We start from the raw sequence: 13553 nt of genomic DNA on the forward strand, positions 1-13553 counted from the left end.
CTGACTGAGCATATCACTGAAGATATAGTAATTTCCCAAAACAAGGGCCAGCTTCTTGCAATGCAGTGCAATTTCCTGGCTTGAGTCAGGTCCCATGTGGTATCTTCCAACTCTATTATTTTATTATTCTATGAATGCAGCAGTGGAGATGATAGCATTAAGCAGGTGTTTGTAGGCAGGCACAGATAAAAGTACTACTGCCATTCTAGCAAGTTGGGGGTCCCAACAGGGAATATATTCTTTACATATGGGCTGTGAACAAGAAGCAGCAGAAGTCAAGAACTAAAATTCATGTTAGATACACATATCAGGGCCGTGGTGGTGCAATTAGACCTTTGTGCGGTTGAACTGCTGACCTCCAGGTTGGCAGTTACAATCCACAACAATGGGTGAGCTCCTGCTGTTAGACCTAGCTTCTGCCAACCTAGCAGTTTGAAAACATGCAAATGTGAGTAGATAAATGGGTACTGTTTTGGTGGAAAAAGGTAAAAAGATGCTCCAAGCAGTCATGCCGGCCACATGACCAGGAGGTGACAACGCAGGCTTCTTAGCTTGGAAATGGAGAAGAGCACCTCCCCTAAGAACCAGAGATGAGCACCAACTCCAGAGCTGGAAATGCCAACCTAGCAGTTTGAAAACATGCAAATTTGAGTAGATAAATGGGTACTGTTTCGGTGGAAAAAAGCAAAAAGATGCTCCAAGCAGTCATGCCGGCCACATGACCAGGAGGTGACAATGCAGGCTTCTTAGCTTGGAAATGGAGAAGAGCACCTCCCCCAAGAACCAGAGATGAGTACCGACTCCAGAGCTGGAAATGAATAGAGAAGCCTCTGCCTTTGTTTGTGTATTTGTGTCTCATTGTATGTCACTGTAGCAAGGCATTGAATGTTTGCCTGTGTCTGTTTATATGCTGAAATCTGCTCTGAGTCCCCTTGGGGAGAAGGGTGGAATATAAAGAAAGCATTATTATTATTATTTTATTATGACACAGCAAACAAGATAGACATGCTGGATTTCGTATCACAAAATCACAAGTCGAACACTTCCCAAGTGTCTAGGACTGTGTGATGTATTTTCGGATGATGCGTGCAGATCCCAGTAGGGTGGCCTTTTGCAGTTGGCAGATCGTAATTTTGTCAATGTCTATTGTTTCCAAATGCTGGCTGAGATCTTTTGGCACGGCACCCAATGTGCCGATCACCACCGGGACCACCTGTACTGGTTTCTGCCAGAGTCTTTGAAGTTCAATCTTGAGGTCCTGATAGCAGCTGAGTTTTTCCTGTTGTTTTTCGTCAATGCAACTGTCACCTGGGATGGCAACATCAATGATCCAAACCTTTTTCCTTTCCACAACTGTGACGTCTGGTGTGTTGTGTTCTAGAACTTTGTCAGTCTGGATTCGGAAGTCCCACAGTATCTTTGCGTGCTCATTCTCCAAGACTTTTGCAGGTTTGTGATCCCACCAGTTCTTTACTGGTGGGATCACAAATAAATAATAATTATTTAATAATAATAATAATAATAATAATAATATTGTAGCAAGCTGGTCTCCAGTATCTAGGATTTGCAAATAGATCCTATCCCACTCCCCTGAGAGTGATCTTTGAATGATGTGGGTTTACACCAATTGAAGAGATAAAATTACTACTTCTTTTTGCTTCTTGACGCTTCTGAAATTTCATCTTCAGAAACCATTGCCAGAGCTTTTGGCTGGAAGGTGTAGTCAGTGATGTCGGAGATGGGTTCTCAGTAGACAATTGTCTTGTTCTTCCCTTTAACTCATTATTTTCCACGAGATGTCATTTTCAGATATCCAAGTATGGTGACTTTTGTGGCTGCTGCATAGGCTTTTTATATTTGCTGATTGTGGATACCCTGGCTCTATTTTGCTGCTGTACATCTGAATCTTGCACTCCATTGTCCTTCTGTCCCAGGAGCAAGAGATATAATTTCTTGCATCCTTCTGGGGTCATCTTTCTAGATGACAGACTGAGGAATAAACACGGGATAGTCAGAACACTCTTGATGAAGGGGGAAAATATTATTCTAGACTTTCGTTCAACTCTGGTTTAAAATCTTTCTTTTTATTAAAGAAATCGACAGCCCCCAAAACCTGGTGGTAAACCAAGTGACAGAGAGTGTAGCATCACTGTCTTGGAGTGACGTTCAGTCTCTGATTGACAAATACATGATGATCTACGGTTCTGCCAGTGGGGACTCTAAGGAATTATCTTTGGGCAAAGACAAGAACAGCACAGTCTTGAAACACCTGAAACCAGGAACTGAGTACTTCATCTACCTCTGGGCTGAGAGGGGAACCCAGCAAAGCAATGGGACAAGCATTATAGTGGTTACAGGTAACACCTGGAAGCCTTTGGGAGAGTAGAGCAGGGAGGTAGATGCTGAAGTGCAAAAGAATTGGTGTCACTTTATTACTTCTAAAAATGTCTGCCACTGGGATGCTAAATTTTACTACAAGCATAAGCTCTCACTAGATATCCTCTAAACTGATATTTTAACTACAGTAGAGTCTCACTTATCCAACGCTCGCTTATCCAACGTTCTGGATTATCCAACGCATTTTGTAGTCAATGTTTTCAATACATCATGATATTTTGGTGCTAAATTCGTAAATACAGTAATTACTACATAGCATTATTGCGTATTGAACTACTTTTTCTGTCAAATTTGTTGTATAACATGATGTTTTGGTGCTTCATTTGTAAAATCATAACCTAATTTGATGTGTAATAGGCTTTTCCTTAATCCCTCCTTATTATCCAACATATTCGCTTATCCAACGTTCTGCTGGCCCGTTTATGTTGGATAAGTGAGACTCTACTGTATTTGTTTGTGTGTTGCGTATTTTCGATTGATGCTTCATACTATATCTTAATGTGTTGTTGTTCCCAATCTTAATCCAAAAGGTAAGAAAAAAATACTAACAACACTATAGAACACGATTTTTGTTCCTGGGTTATAAATGTCATTTTTTAAAAATAGAAAAGTTTATTAAACTGCAAAAACTTTGTTTTTGCGGGACATCCTGCTATAGTTTTTCAGTGAATATCTCGTCGAATCTCAACCAATCCAAAATAGTTTGTGGTAGCCACAAACACGAAGTTTCTGGAGTATAACAACTACTTTCAAATTAAAAATAACACTTTCATATCAGGAACAGAAAATGTTTCTAATTTTGTTACATAGTGTAATTTAATAGGGCACCATTTTCTCAATTTCAGTTTACAAATTTGCAGTATAGTGATAATAATACTGACCAACCACCATGTGTGTGGTTGTGCCTTCACATTATTTGTCAGCTTATGGCGACCCTATGAATTTTATAGAGTGTTCTTAGGCGAGAAATACTCAGAGATGATTTTGCCAGTTCTTTCCTCTGGGATGTAGTGTACAGCACCTGGCATTTGTTGGTCATCTTCTGTCCAAGGAGAAACCAAGGCTGACCCTGCTTTATTTCCAAGATTAGATGGGGATCTGGTGCCTTTAGGGCAGTGGTTCCCAACCTTTGGACTTCAACTCCTGGAAATCCCAGCCATCTTACCAGCTGTTAGGAATGGTGTGAGCTGAAGTCCAAAACACCTGGAGGCCCAAAGGTTGGGAACTACTGCTTCAGGATATATAGGCCATACCCATCACCATAAAGGATTACTGATGCAATATCTTTGAAGAACCTCAAACACCCAAAAGAGCTATTCTGTTATGCTATTGATAATTTTCTCTCTGAAGATTAGCTGGAAATACACCTAATCTATTTCCTATTCTCATGAAATGCCATGTAATGAAGAGTGTCTGGAGCTTTTCAGTCTTGAAGTAAAATCATTTAAAGCTGCTTAGGTTGTCGACCAATGTGAAATTTAGAACACAACTGCAAATATTTATTTTGATCTGACAACATAAAGCACAGAACAATCCCTGTTATCTGTAGTGGATATATTCCTGAATTTACCATGGGATGAGGATTCCTATTCAAATTACCAACTTTTACTGGAAATTACATAGAATCATCTTGGGGAACCTAGAAAATTTCCAGAGAGGTATCCTTTTTAGAAATTTGCAAGGTTCTTCAATGTGTTCAAGTTACTTTAAACATAAACATACCTGGAGGAACTAGAAATTTCCTAAAGAGAGCATACGTAGTTTATCAGATGTGAGTAGGTGAAACCATGGGTATTGGTGCCACGGGTCATTCTATAAATTCTTTCTATTATTGTTAAACTCTTCCTCTTTGCTAGCCTGTTTGCAAACATCCTTAGCCTATTTTTTTTATCAGAAATGTATCCAATGGTATTGCTCATTTGGGCATTTTCCTAAAATAAACAGGTTGGTTATAGAAGATTGCAGTCTTACAGATGTTGTTTCTTTTGTTTTTGTTTTGCTCAGATAGGAGGCAGACAGTGATGAAATGAGGTGAAATATGATTACATTGTTATTTAACAAGCCTATGGAAATACTAAAACCTGGTTATTTAAACTTCCATTCTGATCAATAAGTTATTAAGTCAGCACAACAATCTATGTAATACAGACCTTTGGGTCTCAAGGTGTTTTGGACTTCAACTCCCAGAAATCTCAACCATGTTACCAGCTGCTACGAAGTGTGGGAGCTGAAGTCCAAAACACCCAGAGGCCCAAAGGCTGGGAACCACTGGTGTAATATATGAAATTCTAATTAAAGGTGTACCAAAAAATTGTCAAGAGGTTATAGTTCTGATACACGTCCCTTTTCATACCATATTAATCAGGCAGATCATATTTGAGCTTCCTTCTTTTTTAGTTTAACCTTTTAGACCCTCCATTGCTGTATGCCTCCTATTAACTGCATCATTCACATAGCCAGAGTTGTGATTCACAAAGGCATTGTCTAATATTGTAAAGTATGTTTTTGGTTGACCCTGAAATATTAGCTCAACCCCAGCCACTCCGAAAAACTACCTTTATCCTTGTTGAAACTCCTTCTTCTCTAATCTGCTCAGTTGCTTTTTGTGTGTGTGTGTGTGTGTGTGTGTGTGTGTGTGTGTGTGTGTGTGTGTGTGTGTCAGGAGCAACCGGAGTTGCTTCTGGGGTGAGAGAATTGGCCGTCTGCAAGGACGTTGCCCAGGGGACGCCCTGATGTTTTTTTAATGTATTTACCATCCTTGTGGGAGGCTTCTCTCATGTCCCCGCATGGAGCTGGAGCTGAAAGAGGGAGCTCATCCTCACTCTCCCGGGGTGGGATTCGAACCTGGCAGCCTTCAGGTCAGCAACCCAACCTTCAAGTCACGAGGCTTTTATCCCCTAGGCCATCAGAGGCTCCTACTCGTTGCTATGACCCCCTCTTTCTAAAGAAATGCACAAATGGCAGTTCAGTTGTGGGCTTCAAATGGAAAAGGGTTTTTTTTTTACCCTGTGTACAATGTCAAACAGGAACATTGGAAGTAGAGAGAAAACTTTTTCTAGACCAGGAGTTCTTAAATCTTTTCAGCCATGGAGCCCTTTTTGAAGCAAAAGTTTCTCGTGGAGCCCCAAGAAATGTTATATACTATATTATATATTATAGTATGTAGAATGTATATATATATCAGGCATGAGCAAACTTTGTGACCAACATAAACTTAGCAATATTTCAGTGGAAGACCCCAGGGGCTGTCCAGTCCAACCCCCTTTTGCCATACAGGAAAAGCACAATCAAAAAACCTCCAACAGATACCCCCAGCCTTTGTAATAACAATAACAATAATAGCAGAAACCCGAGGGGCCATCCAATTTAACTGCCTTCTGTCATGTAGAAAATGTACAATCAAAGCACCCCCTGAGCGGTGAGAGGGAAATAGGATTTTGAAAGCAAGGAAGGCGAGATGGAAAGGATCTGGGTGACAAGGAAGGTTAGGAAAAAATGCTTTCGGCAGCAATAGAAGCAAGAAAAAAAGGCTTTTGTGGGTAAGGGAGGTAGGGGAAGGGAGTGTTGCCAGAAAGAGGATAGAAAGCTTGGAGGGAGAAGAGGAGGGAAGCATGGAGCTCCTCACTATTCTTTGTGGAGCCCCAAGGGCTCTGCGGAGCACACTTTGAAAACCACTGTCCTACAAGAGTTGTCCCGAAGTCCTGTGCAGTTTCAGCAATAACCTTCTCCCTAAGACTTAAGAAGAACCATACTGGATCTGGTTCCATCGCAACCAACATCCCGTTTCAAGCAGAGCCTATCCTATTTCAGTGGTACACTGTATTTTACTTTGGGTTTAGGTTTTCTGAAGCTCACATTTGCCAAGTTTCCTAGCTATAGCTACATTGGTTGATTTGTGTCCTTTTTTAATTGGTGGAAGGAGTGAGGAAGGTGCCATCATTTAATTTTGTATCTTCAGATGTCAAGAAAACATTGGCTTAGTTCGAAAGAAATACATTCTGGGAGTCTGCCTTACTAGGGTTAGTGTCCTCACCAAAATCTCTTCTTCCCTTTACAGAAATTGATGGCCCAACTAATCTGGAAACCAAGAAAGTGACAGAAGACACAGCGACTATTTCATGGAATGGGGCCCAGGCTCCCATAGACAGATACATCGTGAGTTACACCTCAGCCGATGGTGACACAAAAGAAATATTTGTAGGCAAGGACAAGAGGACCACTGCCCTGATGGGACTCAAGCCAGGCATGGAATATACCATCTACATCTGGGCTGTGAAGGGAACCCAGCAGAGCAGGAAGGCAAGCACGAAAACTGAAACAGGTAGCCCATCAATGTGATATTGTGAAATCTTGTGCTATTTCTCTTGGCTTCTTTCCTGGGATATTTTCTATCACCCCCCTTGCCCTCGTTTGTTATGTAGCCCTTTTCAGACACCTCAGTATTGTAAAGTAAATAAAAGTAGAATCACAGACCCAGAAGAGAGCACAAGGTCCACCCAGTAAACACCCTATCAGAAAGGAATATCATCATCATCATTTAATTACTTATTAATCGCCCTCCATCCACGATGCTCTAGGCGATTTACAAGATAAAATTGTAAAGGATAAAAATACATACATACAACTATTAATAAAATTAACATAGATTAAAAGCTCTAGTAAAGAGCCAGGTCTTGAGTGCTAGGGTAAAAGGCCCTAACTCACGCATGGCTCTCATATAGGGTGGCAAGGCATTCCATAAGGCAGGGGCAGAAATAGAAAAAGCTCCGTGTCTGGTCCTTTCCAAGTGCACTTCTCTAGGACCCGGTACATAAAGTAAGTCTCGTTGGGATGGTCGTTGCGACCTCCGATGATGGGAGAAGGAGAGACGGTCCCTGAGATACGATGGGCCCTGGCCGTAAAGAGTTCTAAAGGTCAGAACTAGCATCTTATATCGACCACGGTAATCAGTTGGAAGCCAATGCAGATGCTGCAGCACTGGTGTTATATGGCATTTCATGGGTGTTCTTGTGAGTAGCCTGGCTGCAGCATTCTGAACAATACGGAGCTTTCGGGTCGTGGACATCGGAAGGCCCATATACAGGGCGTTGCAATAGTCCAGCCTAGACGTGACTGTGGCATGGATGACTGTTGCCAGAGCCTCATAAGATAGATAGGGTGCCAGTTGCCTCGCTTGTCGTAGGTGGAAAAAGGCCTGTTTGCTGGCAGCAGCGACTTGAGCTTCCATTGTCAGCTGCAAATCTAAAACGACACCCAGGCTGTTAACGGTAGGCGAAGGAGATAGGGCAGCGCCATCGAAGGTGGGTAGCAAATGGGTCAGACCAGTCGAGCGGCCATGCCAGAGAATCTCGGTCTTCGCCGGGTTCACCTTCAGTCTACTAGCACGTAGCCAGTTCGACAGAGCCTCCATATATACGAGGGTCACTCCAAAAGTAATGCACAATATTTTTTTATGTAAAAAACCAGATTTTATTCTACATCTTTGCTATTGATACATTGAACAAAAGGTCACTTTCCCACACAATTCTGATCCCTTTCAGCAGCCTTATGCCACCTTGGAACTAGGGCCTATATGTTTGCTCAGCTGAGCCACTGTTTAGTAGCTAACACAAGGGAGTCGTCATCTTCAAATCTTGTTCCTTCAGTTTGCCAAATAGGTGGTTGTCTGACAGTGCCAGACTAGGGCTATAAGGCTATAGGTTGACAACTGTACCCACCAAAGTTTTTCACCAAAGTTTGCCAACTGATATGTGGCCAGACATTATCGTTTGTTGTTGTTTATTCGTTGAGTTACTTCTGACTCTTCATGTCCACATGGACCAGCCCACTCCAGAGCTCCCTGTCGACCGTTGCTACCCCCAGCTCCTTCAAGGCCAAGCCAGTCACTTCAAGGATACCATCCATCCATCTTGCCCTTGGCCGGCCCCTCTTCCTTTTTCTTTCCATTTTCCCCAGCATCACTATCTTCTACAAGCTTTCCTGACTTCTCATGATGTGGACAAAGTATTCATCTTTGCCTCTAATATCCTTCCCTCCAGTGAGCAGTCGGGCATTATTTCCTGGAGGATGGACTGGTTGGATCTTCTTGCGGTTCAAGGTATTCTCAGAATTTTCCTCCAACACCACAGTTCAAAATCGTCTATCTTCCTTTGTTCAGTCTTCCTTATGGTCCAGCTCTCACATCCATAGGTTGCTATGGAGAATACCATTGCTTTAACTATGCGGACCTTGGTTGCCAGTGTGATGTCTCTGCTTTTCACTATTTTATCGAGGTTGGCCATTGCTCTCCTCCCGAAAAGTAAACGTCTTCTGATTTCCTGGATGCAGTCTGCATCTGCAGTGATCTTCATGCCTAGAAATATAAAGTCTGTCACTGCCTCCATGTTTTCTTCCTCTATTTGCCAGTCATCAATCAGTCTGGTTGCCATAATCTTGATTTTCTTGATGTTTAACTGCAACCCAGCTTTTGCACTTTCTTCTTTCGCCTTGTTGAGAAGGCTCCTCAGCTCCTCCTCGCTTTCAGCCGTCTGAGTGGTATCATCTGCATATCTAAGGTTGTTAATGTTTCTTCCTGCCATTTTAACTCCAGCCTTGGATTCGTCAAGCCCCGCACATTCATGATGTGTTCTGCGTACAAGTTGAATAGGTAGGGTGAGAGGATACATCCCTGCCTTACTCCTTTTCCAATCTTGAACCAGTCTGCTGTTCCGTGGTCTTTCCTGACTGTTGCTACTTGGTTGTTATACAGATTCCTCAGGAGACAGGCAAGGTGACTTGGTATCCCCAGACACCAAGAACTTGCCACAATTTATTATGATCCACACAGTCAAATGCTTTGGAACAGTCAATAAAACAGAAATAGATGTTTTTCTGAAACTCCCTATCTTCCTCCATTATCCAGCAAATATTGGCAATTTAGTATCTCATTCCTCTACCTTTTCTAAACCCAACTTGTACATCTGGCAGCTCTCGCTCCATGTATTGCTGGAGTCTACCTTGCATTGTCATGCAACAGAAAATATCTCATTTCTGCCGGTGTAGACGAACACAACACAGGCAAGCTTGAAGTTTCTTAAGAGTTTCACATATCCTTCTGAATTAATGATGGTCCCTTTAGGCATGACGTCCATGAGCAGGACATCAATTAATATAACAAGATCAAATACTGTAAAAACAAACCAGCGAACCCCGAAGTCTCAAGGGAAAAAAAAGAAAACAATATTAACATTTCCATTTTGCTTTATAGAAATAGATGGTTCCATAAACTTGAAGACAGATCAAACAACAGAGAACACAGTGACTGTCTCTTGGAACAAGGAAAAATATATATTCAACAGTGAAAGAAAACAATATTAACATTTCCATTTTGCTTTATAGAAATAGATGGCCCCGTAAACTTGAAGACAGATCAAACAACAGAGAACACAGCGACTGTCTCTTGGAACAAGGCTTTGGCTCCCATAGATCGATACATACTGAGCTATACCTCGGCTGATGGAGAAAATAGAGAAATAGCTGTTGGGAACGATAAGAGCAGCACCACTTTGACTGGACTGAAGCCAGGCATGGAATATATTATTTCTATCTGGGCTGTAAAGGGAATCCAGCAGAGCAAGAGGGCCATCACAAAAACTGTGACAGGTAATGAGATGTCAGGGTTGCTCCATTTTCTTTAAAATTTCCAGGATTTTATAGAAAAGATAGCTTTTCTGGCATTGCACTGCTGTCCTAGTTGATGCAATACCTCTATCTTCTTTCTTGGCCTGCTGTCTTTTCTAGCCAAAACACTTTTTTGTTTGTTTCTTTTAGGCCATAGCCAGTGCCACTATCACCAGTATAATTGGCATTGTTAAAACAGGGTTGTTGTGAGTTTTTCAGACTGTATGGCCATGTTGTGGTAGCATTGTCTCCTGACGTTTTGCCTGCAACTGTGGCAGGCATCCTCAGAGGTTCTGATGGCAGTGAAGCAAGTGGAATATCTGTCTATCTATCTATCTATCTATCTATCTATCTATCTATCTATCTATCTATCTATCTATCTATCTGTGGAAATCTGGTTACCAGTACAGTAGAATCTCACTTATCAAAGCCTCTGGATTATCCAAGCCATTTTTGTAGTCAATGTTTTCAATATATCATGATATTTTGGTGCTAAATTTGTAAATACAGTAATTACAACATAACATTACTGCGTATTGAACTACTTTTTCTGCAAAATTTGTTGTATAACGATGTTTTGGTGCTTAATTTGTAAAATCATAACCCAATTTGGTGTTTAATAGGCTTTTCCTTAATCCCTCCTTATTATCCAAGATATTCGCTTATCCAAGCTTCTGCCAGTCCATTTAGCTTGGATAAGGGAGACTCTACTGTATTTAAAAAGCACCAGAATCAAGACAGTAAATAAAGAACACCACTCAGAAACAGAGGAATTCCAGGCAGCAAACAACTAAGTGCCAGTTAACACCCACCCCCCAAACAAAGGATGCCTCCAGATACAACAGCCAAGCTACCTCTATGCAGATACCCTCACTGATTGACTTTGCAGCTTCATGGCTACTCAATGCTGTTCAAGCTTGCTTTAAACAGAAAAGGGTTCTTTCTCCCACCCTGGACATTCCACAGATCTATAAACACCCCACTTGCTTCACTGTCAACAGAACCTCTGAAGATGCCAGTCACAGATGCAGTCGAGACGTCAGGGGAGAAAGCTACTGGAACATGGCCATTCAGCCTGAAAAACTCACAGCAGCCCAGTGATTCTGACCATTAAAGCCTTTGACAACAAATTGTTAAAAAAGATATGCATACATTTGGATGACATGCGCACCCGCTGGAGAACTTCCTGCTGAAATGAGCTCCATATTAATTAATGGGAGTAAAATGGCATTTTGATTCCCCTCTTATGCACCAATAATGTCACTGCTGAAGCTGATCACATTCCTTCTGGCATATACCCAAGTCTAATTTGACTTGTATTTGGTGTCCTGTAGCTCCATCTGCTGTCCATTCACTGAACAGGCTTCCATACATTGATTCCCAACTGTTGGAATCAATATTATTATGTGTTTCTTTTTCATGTTTTCCTCTCTCATAATTAAAGTGAGCACTGGGTGGTAGAGAGAATAAAAACCTCCGGCACCTTGCCCAACATTCCTTTACAAACATGGAAAAGACAACTGTCAATACGCAAACTGCTATTGCAAACAAAACCCCACGATTAAATATTGCATTGGCTCCTGCTTTTTTGTTTGGCCTAGAAATTGATCCTCCCAGGAATCTCCGGGTATCAGAAGTGACGCAGTCCAGTGGAACCGTCACATGGACACCGCCTGATGCACAGATCAGTGGTTATCTCCTCACTTATCAGGCACCAGATGGCACCAGCAGGGTAAGTTTGTGATTCGCTACATACGTTCATGGAACGGAAATGAGCTAAACAAGCAGTTAGAAACATGCGATTTTCAGTGGTTCGATCTCACAGGGAAATTGCAGATCTTGCACATCAACACATCTAGATGTGTCACCAACGGAGCCATTCCAAGCTTTCTGGCAAGAGTACACCTGTGAAGCATGCACCATTCAAATCTGTTTTGACATTTGTACTTTACATAGGTGGATGATAGGTAAAAGTTAGTAAAGGGAAAAGTTTTCCCCTGACATTACGCCTATTTGTGTCTGACTCTGGGGGTTGGTTCTCATCTCTGTTTCTAAGCCGAAGAGCCGGCATTGTCTATAGACACCTCCAAGGTCATGTGACTGGTATGACTACATGGATCGCCGCTACCTTCCCACCTGAGCAGTACCTATTGATCTACTCACATTTGCATGTTTTCAAACTGCTAGGTTGGCAGAAGCTAGGGCTAACAGCGGGAGCTCACCCTGCTCCCTGGATTCAAACCACTGGCCTTTTGGTCAGCAAGTTCAGTAGCTCAGCAGTTTAATCCGTTACACCACTGGGGGCTCCAGGTGTATGATACACCCCTCCAAAAGGTAAATTCCTGAAAGATAGAAAAAGTTCCACACAAAAGAAAACAATCAACCTTCCAGGCTTAGTTTTCAAGCCTTTTTTTTTTTTTTTGCATTGATTTTCTGTGGTAAGGATAGAAAAGCAATTTCAAGGTTTTTGAGATTCTTTCTGAAATTATGAATTTTGTCCATCCTATGAACTGTAGAGAGGCAGAGCACAACTTTTCTTGGAAAGTTGCATATTTGCAAAACTTGCAGTATGTACAATTGGAAAATTTACACCAATTTAGTTTAATGGGAAAATGCACTTTGGAAACATACACAAAAGCATATTTTCCTAAATATGTACATGGAAAATGCATGCAAATTTCCATCAGGTAAGAAAAAACAAGTCTCACAACCTGATTGATAAGAACAATGAGTGAAATGGAAATATGGGTAGGTCTTAGGGCCCTTCCAGACAGGCCCTATATCCCAGGATCTGATCCCAGGTTTTCTGCTTTAAACTGGGTTATATGAGTCTGCAGTGCCAGATAATCTGGGATAAACAGAAAACCTGGGATCAGATCCTGAGATATAGGGCCTATCTGGAAGGGCCTTTAGGCTTCTTTTAAATTGTCATATAAAATCCAGATTATCTGCTTTGAACTAGATTATATGGCAGTGTAGACTCATATAATCCAGTTCAAAGCAGATAATGTGGATTATACAGCAGTGTAGAAGAGGCCTCAAAGGAATGCAAGAGAACAAAAAATGAGTGCTTTTCATGTGCCACTTCTGTGCGGTGAGTGAAAGTGAATGCTCCTTTCTAGACTCCACTATTCTCTTGCATTGCTGTATATCAGTGGTTCTCATTCTGTGGGTCTCCAGGTGTTTTGTCTTACAGCTCACAGAAATCCCAGCCAGTTTACCAGCTGTTAGTATTTCTGGGAGTTGAAGGCCAAAAACATCTGAGGACTCACAAGTTGCGAACTATTGCTATAGGTGGTCATTCGGTAATTCATTCTTCTAATTTTTAGTCGTCCTCATTCCAACCTTTGACTGGCATCCTTTTCAGTATTTACACTCTCATAAGCCAAACTTACAACATCATAACATTACTATTCACATTTACTGGGATGCACCATTGCAATTACTGTAAATGCTGTCATATCCAGAATGCTATATTATCCAAAAGCTGTGAGTTC

At 41.6% G+C, this 13553-nt stretch overlaps 1 protein-coding gene across 1 annotated transcript in view; it reads left to right on the plus strand.

Moving 5' to 3' along the window:
- Positions 1 to 13553, plus strand: part of tnn (tenascin N) — a 56671-nt gene that overhangs the window by 20259 nt on the left and 22859 nt on the right. The window contains exons 6-8 of the mRNA XM_062979424.1: positions 6455 to 6718; positions 9775 to 10038; positions 11658 to 11788. Of these exons, the coding sequence (XP_062835494.1) occupies positions 6455 to 6718; positions 9775 to 10038; positions 11658 to 11788 (659 nt within the window). The remainder of the gene's footprint in view (positions 1 to 6454; positions 6719 to 9774; positions 10039 to 11657; positions 11789 to 13553) is intronic.

The sequence above is a fragment of the Anolis carolinensis genome, chromosome 4 (assembly GCF_035594765.1).
Source record: "Anolis carolinensis isolate JA03-04 chromosome 4, rAnoCar3.1.pri, whole genome shotgun sequence".
In the NCBI taxonomy this organism is placed as follows: Eukaryota; Metazoa; Chordata; class Lepidosauria; order Squamata; family Dactyloidae; genus Anolis; species Anolis carolinensis.